This window comes from Rattus norvegicus, chromosome X (genome assembly GCF_036323735.1).
Source record: "Rattus norvegicus strain BN/NHsdMcwi chromosome X, GRCr8, whole genome shotgun sequence".
NCBI lineage: Eukaryota > Metazoa > Chordata > Mammalia > Rodentia > Muridae > Rattus > Rattus norvegicus.
The window spans coordinates 73409239-73431391 of record NC_086039.1 but is presented as its reverse complement, the minus strand read 5'-3'; the positions used below and the strand labels follow the sequence as shown (position 1 = coordinate 73431391).

Sequence of the window (22153 nt, the reverse complement as noted above, 5' to 3'; positions counted from 1 at the left end):
ATGTTTGTGTGGCTATCTTCTTTTGGGTTAGTTGAATGAAGATTTTTCTCATCTTTTTTTCTAGGGTGTTCCTTCCCTCCTTGTGTTGGAGTTTTCCATCTATTATCCTTTTTAGGGCTGGATTTGTGGGAAGATGTTGTGTAAATTTGGTTTTTCATGGAATATCTTGGTTTCTCCATGTATGGTAATTGAGAATTTTGTTGGTTGTAATAGCCTGAGCTGGCATTTATGTTCTCTTAGGGTCTGTATGACATCTGTCCAGGATCTTCTGGCTTTCATAGTCTCTGGTGAGAAGTCTGGTGTAATTCTGATAGGTCTGCCTTTATATGTTACTTGACCTTTTTCCCTTACTGTTTTTAATATTCTCTCTTTGTTTTGTGCATTTGCTGTTTTGACAATTATGTGATGGGAGGAATTTCTCTTCTGCTTCAATCTATTTGGAGTTCTGTAGGCTTCTTGTATGTTTATGGGCATCTCTTTCTTTAGGTTAGGGAAGTTTCCTTCTATGATTTTGTTGAAGATATTTACTGGTCCTTTGAGCTGGGAGTCTTCACTTTCTTCTATACCTATTATCCTTAGGTTTGATCTTCTCATTGAGTCCTGGACTTCCTGTATGTTTTGGACCAGTAGCTTTTTCCGCTTTACATTATCTTTGACAGTTGTGTCAATGTTTTCTATGGCATCTTCTGCTCCTGAGATTCTCTCTTCTATCTCTTGTATTCTGTTGGTGATGCTCGCATCTATGACTCCTGATCTCTTCCCTAGATTTTCTATCTCCTGGTTTTTCTCCCTTTGTGATTTCTTTATTGTTTCTATTTCCATTTTTAATTTCTGGATGTTTTTCTTCAATTTCTTCACCTGTTTGGTTGTGTTTTCCTGTAATTCTTTTATTTATTTATTTATTTATTTATTTATTTTTATTAACTTGAGTATTTCTTATTTACATTTCTTTTTTTTCTTTTATTTTTTTTTATTAACTTGAGTATTTCTTATTTACATTTCGAGTGTTATTCCCTTTCCCGGTTTCTGGGCAAACATCCCCCTAATCCCTCCCCCTCCCCTTCTTTATGGGTATTCCCCTCCCCATCCTCCCCCCATTGCCGCCCTCCCCCCAACAATCTAGTTCACTGGGGGTTCAGTCTTAGCAGGACCAAGGGCTTCCCCTTCCACTGGTGCTCTTACTAGGCTATTCATTGCTACCTATGAGGTCAGAGTCCAGCGTCAGTCCATGTATAGTCTTTAGGTAGTGGCTTAGTCCCTGGAAGCTCTGGTTGCTTGGCATTGTTGTTCATATGGGGTCTCGAGACCCTTCAAGCTCTTCCAGTTCTTTCTCTGATTCCTTCAACGGGAGTCCTATTCTCAGTTCAGTGGTTTGCTGCTGGCATTCGCCTATGTATTTGCTGTATTCTGGCCGTGACTCTCAGGAGAGATCTACATCTGGTTCCTGTCAGCCTGCACTTCTTTGCTTCATCCATCTTGTCTAATTGGGTGGCTGTATATGCATGGGCCGCATGTGGGGCAGGCTCTGAATGGGTGTTCCTTCTGCCTCTGTTTTAATCTTTGCCTCCCTATTCCCTGCCAAGGGTATTCTTGTTCCCCTTTTAAAGAAGGACTGAAGCATTCGCATTTTGATCATCCGTCTTGAGTTTCATGTGTTCTGTGCATCTAGGATAATTCAAGCATTTGGGCTAATAGCCACTTATCAATGAGTGCATATCATGTGTGTTTTTCTGTGATTGGGTTACCTCACTCAGGATGATATTTTCCAGTTCCCTCCATTTGCCTATGAATTTCATAAAGTCATTGTTTTTGATAGCTGAGTAATATTCCATTGTGTAGATGTACCACATTTTCTGTATCCATTCCTCTGTTGAAGGGCATCTGGGTTCTTTCCAGCTTCTGGCTATTATAAATAAGGCTGCTATGAACATAGTGGAGCACGTGTCTTTTTTATATGTTGGGGCATCTTTTGGGTATATGCCCAAGAGAGGTATAGCTGGATCCTCAGGCAGTTCACTGTCCAATTTTCTGAGGAACCTCCAGACTGATTTCCAGAATGGTTGTACCAGTCTGCAACCCCACCAACAATGGAGGAGTGTTCCTCTTTCTCCACATCCTCTCCAGCATCTGCTGTCACCTGAGTTTTTGATCTTAGCCATTCTCACTGGTGCGAGGTGAAATCTCAGGGTTGTTTTGATTTGCATTTCCCTTATGACTAAAGATGTTGAGCATTTCTTTAGGTGTTTCTCAGTCATTCGGCATTCCTCAGCTGTGAATTCTTTGTTTAGCTCTGAACCCCATTTTTTAATAGGGTTATTTGTCTCCCTGCGGTCTAATTTCTTGAGTTCTTTGTATATTTTGGATATAAGCCCTCTATCGGTTGTAAGGGATTTTTGTGTTTCTTTTTTCAGGGCTTCTACCTGTTTACCTATGTTGTCCTATAGTTCGTTAAGGGAGTTATTTGCGTCATTCTTAAAGTCCTTTAACATCATCGTGAGATGTGATTTTAAATCAGAATCTTGCTTTTCAGCTGTGTTGGGGTTTCCAGGACTTGTGTGGTGGGAGAACTAGGTTCTGATGATGCCAAGTAGTCTTGGTTTCTGTTGCTTATGTTCTTATGCTTGCCTTTCGCTATCTGGTTATCTCTGATGTTAGAGATGTTGGTCTTGCTGTCTCTGACTGGAGCTTGTCCCTCCTGTGAGCCTGTGATCTTATGAGTAAGAGCAGTTATGACAGACCAGCTCTCTGCTGGCAGGTTTTGGGTCCGGAGGGCTGTGGGACAACCTTCCCTCTAGGCGCAGATTGAGTACAGAAGCGATACTTTTGGTTTATATAATTCTATTTTCATATCTTGGTTCTTAGCTTATACTGTTATACTGTATATAGCATCGATATATATATTTTTATAAAAAAACCATGCTCTTTGTATTAATTATTGAGTTTTATGAATATTGCAAAACATCTTTGTCTATTTACTTCATTTAGTATTTTTAATCATGACAACTTTCAGTATTAAAAATCTAAATATTAAGCCTAATTGTCATTATCTTAGTAATTCTTACATTTTTCCAAATGATTTTACTTTTATATATGTCTGAGTTTAGCAATAATATTAAAGCCATTGAAAAGTACAATATGTAAGATATTGTATACGATTACTTAGGAGAGTGTATGTAGCTCTTATTTTAAAGTGAATCCAGAAGCATTGAAGTCTACTTTGCCTATTTATAAGAAACCATCATATGTACCATAGAAGATAAAAATGAGTCAAAAAGTTTTGTTCTTAATTTTAAGAAATTTACTGTGCACTAGTGAAAACAAAATATGACTGCAAAATATTAGATCATAAGTTTATTAAATATTAAAATTTTGTAAATACATTTGTAAGATACAATAATAATAATCAGTTGTATAAACTTGATTTCATTAATTATATAAATATCTATACTAGGAAAGCAAGTAAAATATGAATCATTCAGTATATTAGCCTTGTTTGCTTACTTACAGGATTATATGAGTGATAGATGGGAAGTCAGGATAAATTAAGTAATATGATGTTAGATAAATCAGTTAAACTAATTTTAAAAGCTATTTAGAGAAAGTAACTTGAGTGTTTGTTATATTTAAATATTCGTTGTATAAATAAATTTATCTGTATGCTAATTTTCAAAGTGTTTTGCTTACTATGCTAGGCTAGACGCAATCCCTTGAATTTATTTTAGGGACAGTTGTTATATTAGTTTCACTATCTGAAATTCTATAATACCTAATAAATAGACTGATTGTTATCATTTTTAATTAGGTTCTTCAGGCATGGCCATTGATAGAAAAGAGAACATGTTGGCATGGGCACGCAGGAGGAGGACTCCACACAGACCCAAAAGAAGGGGTAAGAAGTTCTATTAAGGCTTTCTATGCTAACTTTACAAACTAATTCTAAAGTAGTGAATGACAGCTCACTAGAAGTTTGTGGTGATCACTATATTTGAGTGGAAGTTATGTCTTTGAAAATGTCATAGTCTAATACTGTTTGGTTGGCTCAACTAATGATGCTTTCTCATGCAGAAAAACACTTAGAAATTAGTGAATATTAAACAGATGTGATCTTTGATTCATAACAAAAATTCATGGCTGAATAAACTATAAAAAAGTATTCATGGGGCCAGGTGGTAGTGGTGCATACCTTTAATCCCAGCATTCAGGAGGCAGAGGCAGATAGATCTCTGGGTTTGAGGGCAGTCTGGACTAGAGAGTGATTTCCAGGACACCCAAGAGACTACACAGAGTTCCTGTGTTGAACCTCCGCAACCCCCCAAAAGACCTTTATTATTCACTGAGAAGAGAAAAAAAATTATTTATTTTTTGTCAACTTCATTGTTCTATTGTGGTTGCTTTGTTTTATTTCTTTTTTATTGGATATTTTTATTTACATTTCAAATGTTATCCCCTTTCCTAGTTTCCCATCCATAAACCTCCTATTCCATCCCCCCTCTTCTTCTGTGAACCACCCACCCCTCTCCACCTCCCATCCCTGTCATTCCCCTACAGGAGGAGGGCCAGCCTTGGAAGGAACAAGGGCTTCTCCTTGGTGCCCAACAGGGCCATCCTCTGCTTCATATGCAGCTGGAGCCATGGGTCTGTCCATGTGTACTTGGATCTTGGATGGTGGTTTAGTCCCTAGGATCTCTGATTGGTTGGCATTGTTGTTCTTATGGGGTTGCAAGCCCCTTCAGCTCAGCTCCTTCAGTCCTTTCTCTAACTCCTCCAATGAGAACCCAGTTCTCAGTTCAATGGTTGACTGCAAGCATTCGCCTCTGTATCTGTCAGGCTCTGGCAGAGACTCTCAGCAGACAGCTATATCAGGCTCCTGTCAGCATGCACTTCTTGGCATCAGCAATATTGTCTGGGTTTGGTGACTGTATGCATATGGGCTGGATCCCCAGGTGGGGCAGTCTCTGAATGGCCTTTCCTTCAGTCTCTGCTCCAAATTTGTCTCCATATCTCTTCCTATGAATATTTTTGTTCCCCCTTCTAAGAAGAACTGAAGCATCCACACAATGGTCGTCCTTCTTCTTGAACTCCATGTGGTCTGTGGATTGTATCTTGGGTAATTCGAGCTTTGGGGCCAATATCCACTTATCAGAGAGTGCATACCATGTGTTTTTTGTGATTGGGTTACCTCACTCAGGATGATATTTTCCAGTTCCAACCATTTGCCTACGATTTTCATAAAGTCATTGTTTTTGACAGCTGAGTAGTACTCCATTGTGTAGATGTACCACATTTTCTGTATCCATTCCTCTGTTGAAGGGCATCTGGGTTCTTTCCAGCTTCTGGCCATTATAAATAAGGCTGCTATGAACATAGTGGAGCATGTGTCTTTGTTATATGTTGGGGCATCTTTTGGGTATATGCCCAAGAGAGGTATAGCTGGATCCTCAGGTAGTACAATGTCTAATTTTCTGAGGAACCTCCAGACTGATTTCCAGAATGGTTGTACCAGTCTGCAATCCCACCAACAATGGAGGAGTGTTCTTCTTTCTCCATATCTTCGCCAGTGTCTGCTGTCACCTGAGTGACACCTGAGTCTTAGCCATTCTGTTGAAAATGTTTACTGGCCTTTTGAGTTGGGAATTTTTGCTCTCTTCCATACTTATTATCCTTAGGTTTGATCTTCTCTTTGTATCCTGGATTTCCTGGATGTTTTGGGCTAGGAGCTTTTAGTGTTTTACATTATCTTTGATGGTTGTATTGATGTTTTCTATGGAATCTTCTGCTCCTGAGATTCTCTCTTCTATCTCTCGTATTCTGTTGGTGATGCTCGCATCTGTGACTCCTGATCTCTTCCCTAGGTTTTCTATCTCCAGAGTTGTCTCCCTTTGTGATTTCTTTATTGTTTCTATTTCCATTTTTAATTCCTGGATGTTTTTCTTCAATTTCTTCACCTGTTTGGTTGTGTTTGCCTGTAATTCTTTAAGGGATTTTTGTGTTTCCTCCTTAAAGGCTTCTACTTGTTTACTTGTGTTTTCCTGCATTTCTTTAAGGGAGTTATTTATATCCTTCTTAAAGTTCTCCATCATTATCATAAAATGTGTTTTTAAATCTAAATCTTGCTTTTCCACTGTGTTTAGATATCCAGTTTTTTCTTTGGTGGGAGAACTGGGCTCTGATGATGCCAAGTAGTCTTGGTTTCTGTTGCTTAGGGTCCTATACTTGCCTCTCACCATGTGGTTGTCTGTTGTGTTAACTGGTCTTGCTGTCTCTGACAGTTGCCTGACCCTCATGTAAGCCTGTGTTTCAATACTCCTGGTGACCAGCTTTCTCCCAGCAGGATCTGTGCTCTCATCATTGTCTGTACTTCTGAGAATCCAGCTCTAGTTACAGAGCTGGTTACAGAGGTGTGTCACAGGGGTCAGCTCAGGGCACAGGTAAAAACCAGAAGGATCCTGTCCCAGACTGTTCCTGAGTTTGTGTGTCCTGAGGACTCCAGGCTGATCCCTCTCACAGGTGTGTCAGAGCTCCTGGAGACTGGCTTTCAGCTCAGGGCCCAGGTGGAGACCAGAAGGATCCTGTCCCTGACTGCTCCTAGGTTCCTGTGTCCAGAGAGCTCCTGGCAGGTTCCTCTTGGGCCAGGAATGTATACAGAAGTGCTGGTTTCACCTGTGCTCTCAGGATTGCCTGCACTTCTGAGAGTCCAGCTCACTACCCACAGGATCTGGGTACAGAGAGCTGTGTTCCAGGATCAGCTCTCGGCGCAGGCAGAAGCTGGAAGGATCCTGTTCTAGGCTCTGCTTTGGTTGTTTTTAGTACAGAGTCTTACTATATGCATGTCATTGTCACTTTAAACTCAGGATCTTTATGTTTACATCTCTCAGGCCCGGGTTTTTGGTCCTATGTCTGTTCTAAATGCCTTAGATCTCTTAGGTAACGTCAACTGACTTTCTTATGTAACCTAGCCTTATAAAGAAGTAGGCAAATTAGGTTTAGTAATTTTAAAGAATTTATGTTTGTTAAGGCCAGTATTTTCCCTCTATATGCTTAGGTCTTAGAATATCGGTTAACTTCATAGTAAATTCTCTATGTACATGATCTAGCTATTATTGATATTCTTTAACATTATCATATGGGCATATGTTAAACAAGTAAAGCGTCTGAAATAGAAAGATTTATTTGGACTATACTTTCACTGGTCAGTGAAATGTCACCAGAGTACTGTTACATATTTCTTTATCTGCTCTTTTTTCTTGGGGCTTGCCTCAACCTGGTCATTCTTCCTCCTTTTTTTCTTCCTTTCTTCTTATCTCTTCTTTGTCTCTCCTCCCTCCTCCTTCCCTCTGTCATTTTGTCATAAAAGATTAGGATTTTGAAGTAGCAATGAGTTAATGAAACAAAATTTCGTGAAGAGTATGCAAAATATAGGTGCTAAGTGAATATGAGTTGCTGTATTGGTAAGAGAACTTTCTGTTTTCTTGGTAACTAACTAATGCTGCTCTTCACCTTCCCATAAATGAAAGCATATTGCATCCATTTCCATTTCTGTATATGTCACTAGCCCTCACAGCTGTCTTTGGAAGTAACACAGTATAATATGATGGAGTTTGTCAAATTTAGCTAAGTAGGTGATATTTGTTTATCCCTGTGTTACTCTTTGGCGTGGTGTTTGTCAGGTTTCAGGACCTTATATCAGGGAGGACTCTTAAAGATAATTGCTAAGCATGCTCTAACTATGACCCGAGATGGATTGACTGAAAAAGGAGAAGCAGACACTTCTCTTAAGCTTCACTGGACAAGAATTTTATGTATTTTGTATTGTTTAAATGTTGACAGTATTTTCTCATCCAACAATAAAATTTTTATACTGATACATTTAAAAATGACAGAGACTATAATCTAAGATAATTTCTTTTCTGAAAAATTAGAACAAAGCAATTGTAATTGTAATATTCTATATTGTTCTCTACAACTCTTTTTCTCTTGTTATCTTTATATAATTTTAACTTTGTTGGTTAAATGGAATCATAAAATAATAGGACTTGTTGGCCAAATGGAAAAGAAAAAGAGACATAGTATGTAATTGTTGAGAGCCTCAGCTCTGGATCGACACTGGATTTGAGTCTGGGCTCCATCACTTCCTAATGGAATGGCCTTGAACAAATCATGAAATTTTGGACATTTCAGGATCGTCTATAAAATAGGGTTAAAATAATGCTAGAAGGAAGTTAAATGAAGTAATTCTTCTCACCATGTTAAAACTCCTAAATACTGTCCAGCATATAGGAGGTGCTCAGTGAATGCTAGGTACTATTATAGTGTGAGATTGGAAGGCCTTCGTCAATCACAGTGTATTCATTTATAAAGCATATGTCTGATCCAATAAGATGATTCAGCATGTGCAATTGCTTGCTGTCAAGCCTGACATCCTTGTGTTGTCCTCTGCCTTCTGTGCATGTGTGCATGTATACAAACATACATATGTATATGCAATATAATAAGAAACTTAATTTTTAAACGTTTATGTTATGTACTTGCTTTGCGCCAAACTTTATGATAGGTATAGGAGATACAGTACTTAACAAGACAAAGTTCCCCTATTTAAAATGTAACTGTTGACATGTCAGAATATATAAACCAGTAGATACAATATTTACCAACATAACAAATAATAGAAACCGATACATTCACAGCTTGCTTTTTAAAATTAATTTTCCACTTGTATGTTCTTTAGGAATATTGCTATTAACAATTACAGTTGATTTCAGAGTATATTTAAGTGATCTGTTTATCTCATGTGGTAGTCATAAAGAGTTGTGAAAAAGGAAGGAATGGTAGTTCAATACTTGAAAATATTGCTTTTTAAAATAGATGAATGAATTGTTTGTTTTATAATACAATATTGATTTTAAAAAAGATTTGAGATTTTAAACAAAGATTTTTCATTTCTGTATAAATATGTATTGATACATGCAAGCATGCAAATGGCATGGTACACATGTAGAGGACGACCTTCTAGAGTGTATTCTTTTCATTTTGATCTAGGTGTGGGGGATTTAATGCAGATTGCCAGGCCTGTATTATACAAGCACAGTTACTCACTAAGCCATTTTGCCATCCAGGATTGGGGATTTCTACTCCTACATTTAAATATTGAGAGATATCTTTCTGTAGGAGCATCTGTCTGTTCTATATGGTCTGCAGAATGATGTACAATAGCCATATTATTAGTTTTTAAATTTTGAATGAGTGACTTCATTAAGTGTATAGCAAGCCACAATAAATAATAGATGGCATGGGAAGTAAGTGGGTAGATATATAGGTAGATAAATGGTCGATAGATAGAAATACATCATCAAATCAAGTGTTTAAAGCATTAAGCAGAAATCAAAAGGGAACGTTGTGTTTAGACAGGCAGCTGGAGTTCCCAGTAAAGATTGTGGGTAGAATGGAGTACCCCTCAGGGGACGCTTCAGAGTAAATGAACAAATAATAACATAGAAATGACAGCATCAAATCAAACACACTCTCCAACAAAAACCAATTAGGGAGGTTGAAGATATTAGCTAGTTTTCCTGATTAAGCTTTCTCTCCATGACTAAGCCTGCTATGGCTAAGCTTCTGGCTTCTCTGGCTTCCTGGAGGCATTTTTTATATTATTAAACAATAGTAACCTCTGTTGAAAATAGCTTACCTTCTAGATGTTCTCAAGGACACCGTGTTTTTTATTCTTGGTCTGCTTTGCTGTTGTCATCCCTCCTTGTCACAGAGTTAGCAGGGTCATTTCCCTTGGATGCCATGGAGGACACTTGACATAAACATGCATGGATCTGAAGGGTGGAGGAAAGGAGCAGAGTCCTTTTTTAGAGCTGGCTTCTCAGTGAGATAAAATACCATATTACAATTTACCAATATATTATACATCACACTGTTAGTGAATGTAGTTTGAACTCAATGAAAGGACTACTTAACTAAAGAAGAAGTACTCTGCTTCCTAGTCTTTTTTGTTAGAAATAATTCCTCACTGATTGGATACCGTCTAAAGCCTGTGATAGTAAAGGCACGTGCTAGAGCAATCAGGGAACTTTAGCATACATCTTGATATAACCAGAAGACGTGAAAAGGGATCCTGGAATATTGAAAATTGGAAGATTGGCAAAATAATATCTAAGCTTGCTAGAATGAATGAGAATACAAACCAGTGAAGAGGGTACCTGGAGGACATTGGGAGCCAGTTCTTTGGCTCTGACTTCATACATCATCAGGCAGCCTAAGGATCTTCATTTGCTCTATCAACTTGACTTGCTTTTGGGATAAAGAACTTACTGACTGGCCAGTGTGGACATCAGTCTGCTCGTTAGATACTGTTTATGGTAAGTTGTTAAGTGGACTATCAGGTACAAATGTATCTCATGTGAGGAATAATCCATCACCCAGGTCCTATCACTACTGCATAAACTCTTTATTGAGATTTTAGACTAACCAAGCTTAGAAAACAAACCCCGAGGTAAAGAGAAAATAACAGTAATTGCCAAGCCTTTTCTGACAGTTTATATTTTCTTCTTCTACTCCAAACACATTACAGTTATAATAATGTAGGAGGACTTCTCTGCTTGCTCTCTGGGGCTTTGTGCAAGACATCAACTGAACTTGCTTTTCTTTTGACCTAGCTTTTATCAAGTCACTGTTATCTCTACAGTACTGTAGTATCCTTTTTAATTATTCCTTTAATTGAAGATGCCATTAGCTTGGGTTAAAAGACAGTTTTCTTCCCTGAATGGTTTATCTGTCCCTAAAATAATACTAAATTAGTTCTTTAGGGAGATGACATTCAGCCTATATGCCAGATTTTACAGAACAGAGACTATTCCAAAAGTTTGAGTCCTTCCTAACCAAAAGTTTTATCTCTAAGTAGTTTATTTTAAATACAGTTTGATTTTGTAAGTTAGTCCATTTCCTTCTATTAACGTTTAGGAATCTCTGGGGCTGGAGAAATGGCTCAGTGGTTAAAAAGGATTCAATTCCTAGCACCCAGTTCCCAGCTCACAATTGTCTGTGACTTCAGTATCAGGGGATCCCACATCTTCATACAGACATACATATAGTCAAAACACTAATACACATAAAATAAAAATAAAAATGAAATAAAAAATATGTCTGTAAAACCAGTATTCTTAAATTCTTCAGCAGCTAAGGAAAGGACAGTTCTACTAACCTTGTCAAAGTCTTAATTCTTTATTTTTTTATTCTCACTTTGTGAAAGCTCAGTGGAATATATTCTCTTGAAATGAATGAACTCCTTATGGAAACATTTGCTATTTATGCTTGACAACTTTTTTGGCAACCAATACAAAGCTGCCTGAACAGCAAACTATATATTGAATTTATTAATATAGTTATACTTAATATCTAAAAATTCTCCCAAGTGAACCAGCTTACATGTTTTCATTTTTAAGTTCTTTTGCCCTTTTTATAGTTATTAACTATAGGTCTTCTCTTGTAGTGCATTTAGTCATGGGCTTTCTCTCCTGCTGTTAAGTTGAGTGCTGTGCCATGTTGAATAGCCATTATTATGATGAATACTATTCCATGTAATAAGGATGATTTTTGGCGTAAAGTTATATCCTATTAACTTCACATTTATTTATGCACGATCACATGCCCCATAATGAGGTTTTGGTCAGCAAAGGATAGTGATGGTCTCTTAAGATTTTAATGGAACTGAAAACTTCCCACTTCTTAGTAAACTTATGTGTCTGAAGAGGGGGCAAGAGAAAATAAAAACATATGAATAAAAAGGGGAAAAACCCTCCTTCACTGGGATTTGATAATTAAAGAAGGAACCTTGAATCTGAGCAGGAAAGGGCACAAAGGGAGTTGGAGAGGGAAAGAAGATGTTGTAATACACTACTCATGTATGAAATTCTGAAAACAAAATAGGTTTTGAAAACCTGGGGCTATGGGTATGACTCACTGGGTCAAGCATGGGGACTGGTCAAGCATGAGGACACGAGTCAGATTCTTTGCAGCCATATTAAAAATAAAAACAAAGCTTGTAGTAATGATGTCTACCTATTGCCCCAAGCTGTGGAGTGACGACAGAAAGATCTGGGCTCACCAGCCATTGTAGCCAACTAAGAAGCTCCAGTCCAGTGAGAGACACCGTATGCCTCATAAAAGAAGGTGGGGAAACAACTGAGGAAGGTATCTGGACATTACCCTCGGGCTTCCCTATGCGCACAACACCACATACCCAACACACACAAATACACCACGTACCAGCTCCCTCCCCCCCGCTCCCCCAGGCACACAAGTTGAAAAACACTCACTGTGCGGGTGTCTCTAATAGAGAGGAATGTTTATGGCGGGTTAGCTCACAGTAAGCGAGGTTTTGATGGAAGAAGAAATAAACTAAGTAAACTACCATGAGCACATGTCTGAAATAGTGACACTCTCCAAGATGAACTGTGGGCTAGTTAGTCCTTTTGGAGATATTCCAGAGAAAAAAATCATCATTGTTGAAGATGACAGTTCCATTTGTCTGAGAATTTTTCACTGAGAGGAAATAAGAAGACCGCATATAGACTTAGATCAGTGTTTGTGCAATTGTGCATTTTTTAGTATATTTAAAAGCTTGAAGTAAAAAAAAAATAGAGAAAGGCTTACATAAAATGATGTAATATCATTTGTGCAGTTATAAAATGTGGGTTAAGCTACATGTGTTAGTTATGTTTTACTGCTATGACAAAATGCCTGAGAGAAACAATTTAAGAAGAGGAAATTGTATTTTGGCTTATAATTTCACAAATTTTAATCCTTCATCAGCCAGCTAAGTTGTATTTAGGCTGCTAAAGGCACAAACTTGGCGAAAGAGCACAATGGAGGCAAAGCTGCTTACCTCATGACAACTAAAAACTAGCCTGCCTCATGTCACCTAAGTCCCTCAGGCTTCCCCCTCTTAAGACCTCATTAGTCTCTGAACATGTCAGTGTCCTCATAATGTAGTAACCTCAGTAGCACTATCAGCTAAGGACAAAATCTAAGGCCCTCATGAGCCTTTTAGAGACATGGTTATCTACTAGCCATTTGACTGTTACTACAAGGAGACCAAAAGTTCCAAAAAATTAAAAGTAAAAGTTTTAACAAACCAGAGTTAATTTACTGAATTTTTAAAACAAATTTATTATGTCATATGTAGAGCATTGATAAATCTCTAGTAGCACTTGGTAATTTCCTAGTTCTTCATGTCTACTTGTTCTTTACTCACGAACTTAACCAGAGCAACCTGTGATCTTACAAGCTTTTCTTGGTTTTAAGTGTCTTAGACAGGTACTATAGTTTTTAAAAATGCACATATTCCTCATCCCTTTCATGTTTTTAACACATGTAGCTACCACTATACTGTAACTTCTAACAGTATTCAGTCCAGCTACATGTTTTTTTTTTTTTTTTGGTTCTTTTTTTCGGAGCTGGGGACCGAACCCAGGGCCTTGCGCTTCCTAGGCAAGCACTCTACCACTGAGCTAAATCCCCAACCCCTACATGTTATACATATACTTTGGTCTAGGAGCAGTGGGGTTGACTAGAGAGCTTAAGTGTAGCACACACTAAGCAGTCTTAGTTTCTATAAACACATTCTGTGATAGTCACACAAAACTACCTAACTCTACATCTCCCAGAACGTATTCCTGATAGAGGGAATGCATAACTATGTTGGTTTTGGGTGCCCTATGTGACCATTGGGCCATTTTGTTTTCCTGTGTATAAATAGATGTTTCCTTCCTTATTTCTTTTTACTTGCCTATCTTCATTACACTTATGAAGCTGTGTATTGATACCAAATTAAATAACCATTTAAAACTCTCAAAACTTGTAGTGATTTAATAAATCAAGTACTGGATGGACTTCAATAATATAAAAATTTGTGCTTATGCATTTTAAAATGGGACAATGAATGCTTATTGAGTGTTGTTTCCTGTAATGGCCCAGTTTGTATTTCTGATAACTGTATCTCTTAATGTTTTTCCTCTTGGACCAACTTGTTTTTGATAATTTTCATCCCTCTGTTAGCTCTCTGAGATTTCCAAATACTTTCTTGTAAACTCATTTTTCCAAAAACAAAAACAAAAAAAAAATTTGAAGGAAGATGAGCTGAGCTACATTTACACTCTAGATGCCTGTGTGGAGTCAAACAACAACGTCGAAGGAGTCTACCAAAGTAAAGGAGACATGAAATGAAAGCAGAATTACCAGACTTTCGTCCTCTTCTCACTTATCCTGGGTCCCAAAAGAAGAATCAGAGCTATGGTCGGTTTTGTTTTGTTTTGTTTTGAAAGCAAAAGCAGCTTCTAAGTACCTGTTAAGACCGATACTCAATACTGGTTTTGCAGTGTAATGAGCCTTGAGTATCATTTCCATGTTTTAAATGTGAGGCTATTTAGCTACAGCAAGAGAGCTACATTGTATGCATTTGCGTAGTGGTGGAGGAAAGAAGATGCTCTCCAAGGCTTATAGCCCTTTAAAGTACATTTCTATAGCACTCCACCCTACAGAGTCACGCTAGAGTCATCAGTAGATTTTGTTTTGCCTTTCTATTTTTTTTTTTTTTTTTTTTTTGGAGCTGAGGACCGAACCCAGGGCCTTGCACTTGCTAGGCAAGCGCTCTACCACTGAGCTAAATCCCCAACCCCTGCCTTTCTATTTTTTATGTAGAATCTTACTAGGAAATCTAGGCTGGCTTCCAACTCATGATTCTCCTGCCTCTACCTCCAATATTATGTTTCAAAATATTGCTTTTAAATTCTATTGTGAAAATTATTTTAGAAAATGAATTTCATAGTTCTTATATATAAGGGATACTAAAAGAAAAGCTGTTAGAATATCATCAGTCACTTCAGCCACTTCTACCCATTCATTTCCTTTAATTATTGCTTGATAGGTTTTTCTATATTTTATATGCATTTACTCCTTTGTCCCATGAGATATTTGAAGGTCAGAGGGCCACTTGTTGCTGCTGTCATTTCTCTCCTTTCATGATGTAGGTTTCTACCCAGGTAGCAGACTTGGTTGCAAGCACCATTTCATATTTTTCAAAGACCAGTTATTGTCATCATCTTGATAATTACATTTTCCAACCTTTCTTTAAGAATGTGATCTTGGGGCTGGGGATTTAGCTCAGTGGTAGAGCGCTTACCTAGGAAGCGCAAGGCCCTGGGTTCGGTCCCCAGCTCCGAAAAAAAGAACCAAAAAAAAAAAAAAAGAATGTGATCTTAAGGGGTTATGTATGTTGCTTTCGGCATTATTTAATTATATTGACTGAGTTGACGTTGCAATGCATAGTTAATAGAGAGGTGAAAAATTAGTTTTAAGCTACTGGCTAGTGGCTATGGCTAAAACACATTTGTTCGTCAGGGTGACTACTGGCTGTCTAAAAATGAGGTAACTGCTGCTTTTGGAAGGTAGGATATTATCTTTCAGGATCTATATGAAGATTCCCCAATTTTATTTTCTCTGGTGCAGTAGAAATAAGTTGGTTTAGAATTCTTTATAACTGTCTCAGGCCCTAAAACACTTCTTTGACTTGGTCTCTATTTTTAAAAAAGTCGTTTTTCAAACTTTATAGTTTATCTAAACTCTAACTGAAGTCATGTCCTTTACAGCTTAATGGACTCATAATGCATGATTACACAACTTCAGAACCCATTTGGTTAAATGAAGTGGTGACATTTTATGCACTATTAAGCCAACTAGAATAATTTTCTTGCTCTTAGCCGTAACTTCTCTGTGTCCTTATTGAAAAATTTCTGGGGTGTGTTGTAGAAGGTTTTGACAGGAGGGAATGTTCCTAAAGATATGTGGAAACAGAGCCTTTGTTCCATTACCCCATCAAGAAAAATTAGGCAGACAAACTTGTGAAATGGGAAAATGGTTGAAATGCCCCCACTTGTGTTATAATGCATTGAATTATATTTATTTTGTGATTGTTCGATTGGGAAAAGTGGACTTTAAAATTATTGCTTCATTCTTTTTTAAACTGCCTTACTAACTCATGAGTATGTGTGAAATAAAACACAGAAACTGTTCTTTTGACATTTCATATTTTTGCCATCTGAAGAATTTGAAACAGCTCAGGATGACAGTCTTTCTGTTTTTGTATAATAGGAGCAACTTTATTTCTCTTCCTCTTTGTACAATAAAACTGCCTAAAAGACAAGTGAAGTAGTTCGCTAAACTTTATAAGGGTGATCAGAATATAAAAGTGTCCTGGGTTTACTGTTCTGAGTTTGTTGTATGTTAGTGTATGTTAGTGTATGTTAGCCCACTCAGAGCTATACATATTTACTTTAGATTGTATAACTTTTTTCCTTTTTGAAGTCAATATGAATGTAGTATGGATTACAAGAAATATAAACATATAAAAGAGTATAAACATTTATCAGTTATTCTCTTGAGCTACCATTGTTAATGTGTTTGGAGTATTTTTTAATTTTGTTTCTATTAAAACAGTCCAAGCATAAACATTGTTATAGCCAAATTTTTGTTTCCTTATTTAGCATTTTTTAAATTTTAGTTAATGCTGGTGTAAAGTCTTGTTTATTAACATTTTATTTTTGTTCAGCATACAGAATAATGAGTTTCATTATGAGATTTTTGTACACATATCCTACTGTGCATGGCTTGTACTTGCTCTATATCAACTCCTCTTCCCTGTCTCACCAAGTAGTTCTCCTGCGTTCATATGTATAGACCTATACTCACGTAACACATTTAAATTTAAATTATTCATATGAGAAAAAAGATGATATTTTTATTTTCCCCAATTACAATACTCCCTTATATCATTGTCTTCCCTTCTTGTAAAGCCTTTCCTTTTAGCACATAGTCTCCCATAGTCAAAGTGGATATTTGAATATGTATTTTTCATTCCATATTGACTAAATACATGCTGTCAGCCGTTCCATTTGGTATTAAGATATAACTATGAATATAAACTAGAGTTAATGTCAAAATGGCATTTGTGTTCTAGTAGAAGCAGATGTCAAGTAATTGTACACACACACACACACACACACACACACACACACAGTTTCTTCCTCCTTCTCTCTTTCTCTCTTGTCCCTTTCATCCATCCTTTACCTCCCTCCCTCCCTCCCTCCCTCCTTAACTAGGTTTCATGTATGCCAGACTGGCTGTGGACTTTATGTAACCGAATCTGACTTTAAACAATCATTTACTTGCTTATTTCTTTATTTGGAGGTGGAGCATTGCCATAGTGCCTCTGGGAAGATCAGAGGATAACTTGCAGAGGTTGATAGTTCTCTTTTAACTACGTGGATGTAAGGGATAAAACCTACGTCATTAACCTTGGTGGTATGTCTCTTTACCTGATGCTAGCTAGCGCCATATATGTGGTTTCTAACTGAAATAGATTCTTTGAAAGGAAGGAATCATGATCTATGAGGGAAAACAGAAAAGGGGCATTTAATTCTAGGGTAAACGTACTAGACATGCTGGATATGGAATAGAGTGAGTTCCATAAGATAAGTTTGAAACCTATTACAGTGGTTTGGGGTTTTTTTTTTTGGCAAGAATTAATGATAACTTGGATTATATTAGTGATTGGAAATGGAAAGAATTTGACAGATTTAAGAGATTTTTCAAGTAGAATAGATTCAATTTAGAATACAATATTCAGATTATTTTTAGCAGAAGTTCTCAGAAGTGGATATTTGCAATGTTTTTCTGCATTTCTTAGATTTTTATATAATTCTACATTACTAAATTTTGGGGTAACTAGTGAGATTGCTCAGCAGATAAAGGTGTTTGCTGCCAAACTGAAGAGCCCGAGTTCATTTCCAGGAACCTGCTTCGTAGAAATGAAGAACCAATTCTTGAAAATTTCATCTTCTCACTTCTGCACGCATGCTTTGCCTTGCGTGCACCAACACACACACACACACACACACACACACACACACACAGAGAGAGAGAGAGAGAGAGAGAGAGAGAGAGAGAGAGAAATTTATGAATGAATGGGTGTACTATAATAATTTCATCATAATACAGGAAAAATTGTTTACATTTGAAACAGCATTCCTTAGTGCTTTGTTTTCTCTTCTTTCAACAGTTAAAGGATGTTGATACTAGAAAAATCATTAAAGCCATGCTTTCTTATGTGTGGCCCAAAGACAGGCCTGATCTGCGAGCCAGAGTTGCCATTTCCCTGGGATTTCTGGGTGGTGCAAAGGTAAGGATACATTTTGTTAAAATATACTATAATTTTTTATAGTGGTAAGCTCTGGGTTAGAGTAAGCAAGTTACTGTCAGTGAAGCATGGTCAACTTTGAGGACTTTCATTGCTTTGCGTAATTCTTTCATTCATTGAGCAGAAATTGTATGATACAAAGTGGTTTCTGATAGTTATAGTCTGATAGTTATAACTAATGGAATTCATTCTTAAGACAAGTATATACAGTGCAGAAACATTGTGTGTAAGAAAGCATATTGAATTCTATAAAAGAAGTTCCTCAGAACCATGGTGGCCTTCTTCTGATAAATAGAAAAGAAGACAAGCACATCTGTAGCCATAAGTGCCAAATAAGAGCTTAGTTGAAGGGAGAAAGGAAGATAAAAAGCCACAAATCCTGAGCGCTTTCGGTGCTTTAAGTGTAGGAGTCTTGAGATATTTTAGAGACCCCCCTCAGTTTTAAATTCATGTGTCCTATTATTTGCTCATTCTTTCCCCTGCCCTGAAATATATTAAGAATGTATACAAAATCCTGTTTTGATATTCACTATATAGTATTCAAATGAAAAAGTTAAAGGATTCATACAAACTGAAGAGAAGCCACAGTATAGGTATTCAAATGTAAGTGAGGTAATGTAGATAAGGCAGATTTCTTCCCTCATCTTACAGGGGCAAGGCAATTTTATTTTATTCTAATTTATTTTATTTTATTTTATTACTGTGAGACAAAATGGGTCATAAATGATTTAAAGAAGTACCATTCAACTGTTGTGGGGTTTTAGAGGAAAGATAGGTTACAACCTACCTATCTTTCCTCTAAAGATGACAGGTGAGGAGTGAGGAAAGATTTTGCAGGGGAAATGACATCCTTTAGAGCCCTGTATAAGTCAGATTGCTAGAGAAGTAGAGCTCATTTGGACAGTGGCCTAGTGAGAACATATAGTATGTGTGCGAAGTGCATAATCCACCTTGACTCCATTGAAGGAGTAGTGCTTCAGAGAAATTGGAAGTCAGTCTAGAGAGATTAAGTTCCTAATGTAAAATACCTATACCATAATGTAAGACTCATAATATAACAAATAAGAGCTTAACTACTGAGTAAGCATGCTAATATGTTTAGAAGTATGTTTTAATAAGTTACTCTGGCTCTGTTGTAGAAGATATACTAAAGTAGTACCAGATCTACTCTAGGAATACCATCCCCCCATTCTATGTTTTCATATGGCAAATATTTTCAGCTACTTATGAGACCAGTAGTAGTCTAGGTAAGGAGTAACAGCAGACTGTACTGAAGTCATGGTAGAAAAATGCTTACAGGAGAGAAAGAGGCCAGAAATGTTGTGAGGCCCGGAAACCGGGAAAGGGAATAACACTCGAAATGTAAATAAGAAACACTAAAGTTAATAAAAAAAAAAAAGAAAGAAATGTTGTGAGGCAGAATTAAGACATATCAACAGATTGGTTATTAGGAAGTCAAAGGTGATGCCAGGAACACACTAATGATACTGCTTTCAACACAAGTAGGTAGTAAGTCAAATCTTGTTTGTAGAATGGAGATAGCACTTTTGGACGTGTTGAGATGCTAGCACATCTAGATAAAGAGCAGTTCATTCAGGGATATAACTGCAGGGCAAGCTCAGGAGAGAGCCCAGAGTTGGAGAAATACAGAGATGATAGTCAATGATTACAAATTATGGAGATTGCCAAAGACATGGACAGGACAACTGAGGACAGAACCTTTGTTCCATACAGAAGTAAGCAGAAAGAAAAACAAAATAATTGAAAAGGTAAAGTCAAGTCATAGCTAGACTCCTCATTTTTCCATCTTTCTCACCTCCGGGCTCTGTTGAGGACCCTCCCACTGAATCTGACCCATTCTTGGAGGGAGCGTCTTAACTCAAGCTATTGAACTAGGCAACAGATCATAAGCCTATGCTTCACTATATTTGTTGAAGCTGAATAGAGAACAGTATTAGAAATTAAGTTGGTAGCTGATGTTGAAAATTTTAACATTCATATACATTTTAGCACAGTGTTGGCTGCTGGATTATCTTTTACATGTAAATTATTAAAGAGAAAGATTGTCTAAACTACTATTCAAGGCAAAAATAGTGAATTGGTCTTTATTTCTTTATTAGCTAAATGTACTTACATTGTTAACAAGTAAAAAGCAGATGGTTTTCTGGACTTTCTTGTGAATTGAAGAGGGCAGGTTAGAACATGACTAATTAATCTAGCTAAAGGGAGGAGTCTTCAGTAATGACATTTACATTAGGATTTATTTTTAGAGTGAGTCCCAGTCCTTCAAAAATACAGATTTCTGTTGCTTGGTGACAGGTCAATATCAAGGTGTGAAATCTAGCTAAGCTAACATCGTTGATGATTAAAATATTTTTAGAATGCTAATATTTGATTCTTTACTCAACAAATAGAACTCATAGAATGAAAATTGCTGTTCCAAATTCTTGTTAGCTAATTAGAAGGAAATCAAAATGTATAGAGAAACTCTTTAAAAACTATATTTGATTTCTTTTAAATCTAGAAAAGGAAGAGGTAAATGGAAATTATGAGTATATAGAAAATAGCATAGAGAAGATACTTTTTAAAAACTGAAAATAGGTTCTTTTCTCATACAATACATCCCAACCAGTTCCCCTTCTCTCCACTCCTCCTAGTTCCTCCCCACTTACCCTCCTAGATTCACTCCACTTCCATTTCCATTCAGAAAAGAACAGACCTCCAAGAAAAAACAACCATACAAGATAGAATAGGACAAGGAGAATCAGATCTGTTCTTCCACTGTTAGGAATCCTGCAAGAACAGCGAGCTACACAACCATAACATATATACAGAGGACCTAGCTGAGACTCAAACGGGCTCCCCATGTCTCTTCAGTCTCTGAGCCCTTCTTAAGGGATTTTGTGGGCTGTGTTCTTGTGCTCTTCATCCCCTCTGACTCCTACAGTGTTTCCTCCTCCTTTTCCAAGGAGGTTCCCTAGGTTTCAGGGGACTGACTCAAGAGAGACCTCCAATTTAGACTGACTCTCATTCTCACGCACCCTCCCTCCTTTCTCTCACTGTCTCTTTCTCACTCCCCCTCACGCCCTCCCTCCCTCCCTGCATAATGTTTGCCTGTCTCTGAACCCACTCGCATATGCTGCTGGAGGAGCCTCTGTGATGATGATTGGAAAAACCAGCCATGTATGAGTATTTTCAATGACCTCTCTATGTTCAGTGAGCTGAGTGGAAGTTTTCCTCGGCAATTGGGTCCCTGCTGTCAATTTTTAGAAAGCAACCTTTGCCCTAGCATCATCCTGGGGTGTTGAGAGATCTTCATAGGACTGCCTTGGCCAATACGTCAACCAGATGTAACCTTGTTCCACCACTGGAAGCCTCGGGTAGCTACAAAAGGCGGCCAGTTGACATTCCGGATCTTCCATGACTACACACCAGACTCACTCTTTTACACTCCAAGAAGCTTCTACTGTTTGCACAATACCATCAATTACCCCCAATTCCAGCTGTCTCTCTTCCACACTTTCTCTCCATCCCCTTCACCTGATCTCCTCCTCTTCTGTCTCTACCCATCCCCAGTCCACACATAAAATCTATTCTGTTTCCCCTTCCCAGGGAGATAGATCTATGTCCGCTCCAAACCCTCCTCCATACCTAACCTCTCTGGGTCTATGGATTATCACTTAACAGCTAATATCCACTTATTTTTTAGGTTGATTTTAAGACTTTTATTTTTATTTTTCTTGGATATTTTATATATTTACATTTCAAATGTTATCCCCTTTTCCCACATAGCATTATCTCTCCAGGTCTGGGTTACCTCACTCAGGATGGAATTTTCTAGTTTCATCCATTCGCCTGCTAATTTCATAGTGTCATTGTTTTTAATAGCTGAGTAAT

The 22153-nt window shown here is 37.4% G+C and overlaps 1 protein-coding gene across 1 annotated transcript in view; it reads left to right on the top strand.

Annotated features, from left to right (window-relative positions):
- Abcb7 (ATP binding cassette subfamily B member 7) overlaps window positions 1-22153 on the top strand; it is a 141169-nt gene that overhangs the window by 71073 nt on the left and 47943 nt on the right. The window contains 2 exon segments of the mRNA NM_212518.1: window positions 3803-3889; window positions 18119-18238. Coding sequence (NP_997683.1) covers window positions 3803-3889; window positions 18119-18238 — 207 coding nt within the window.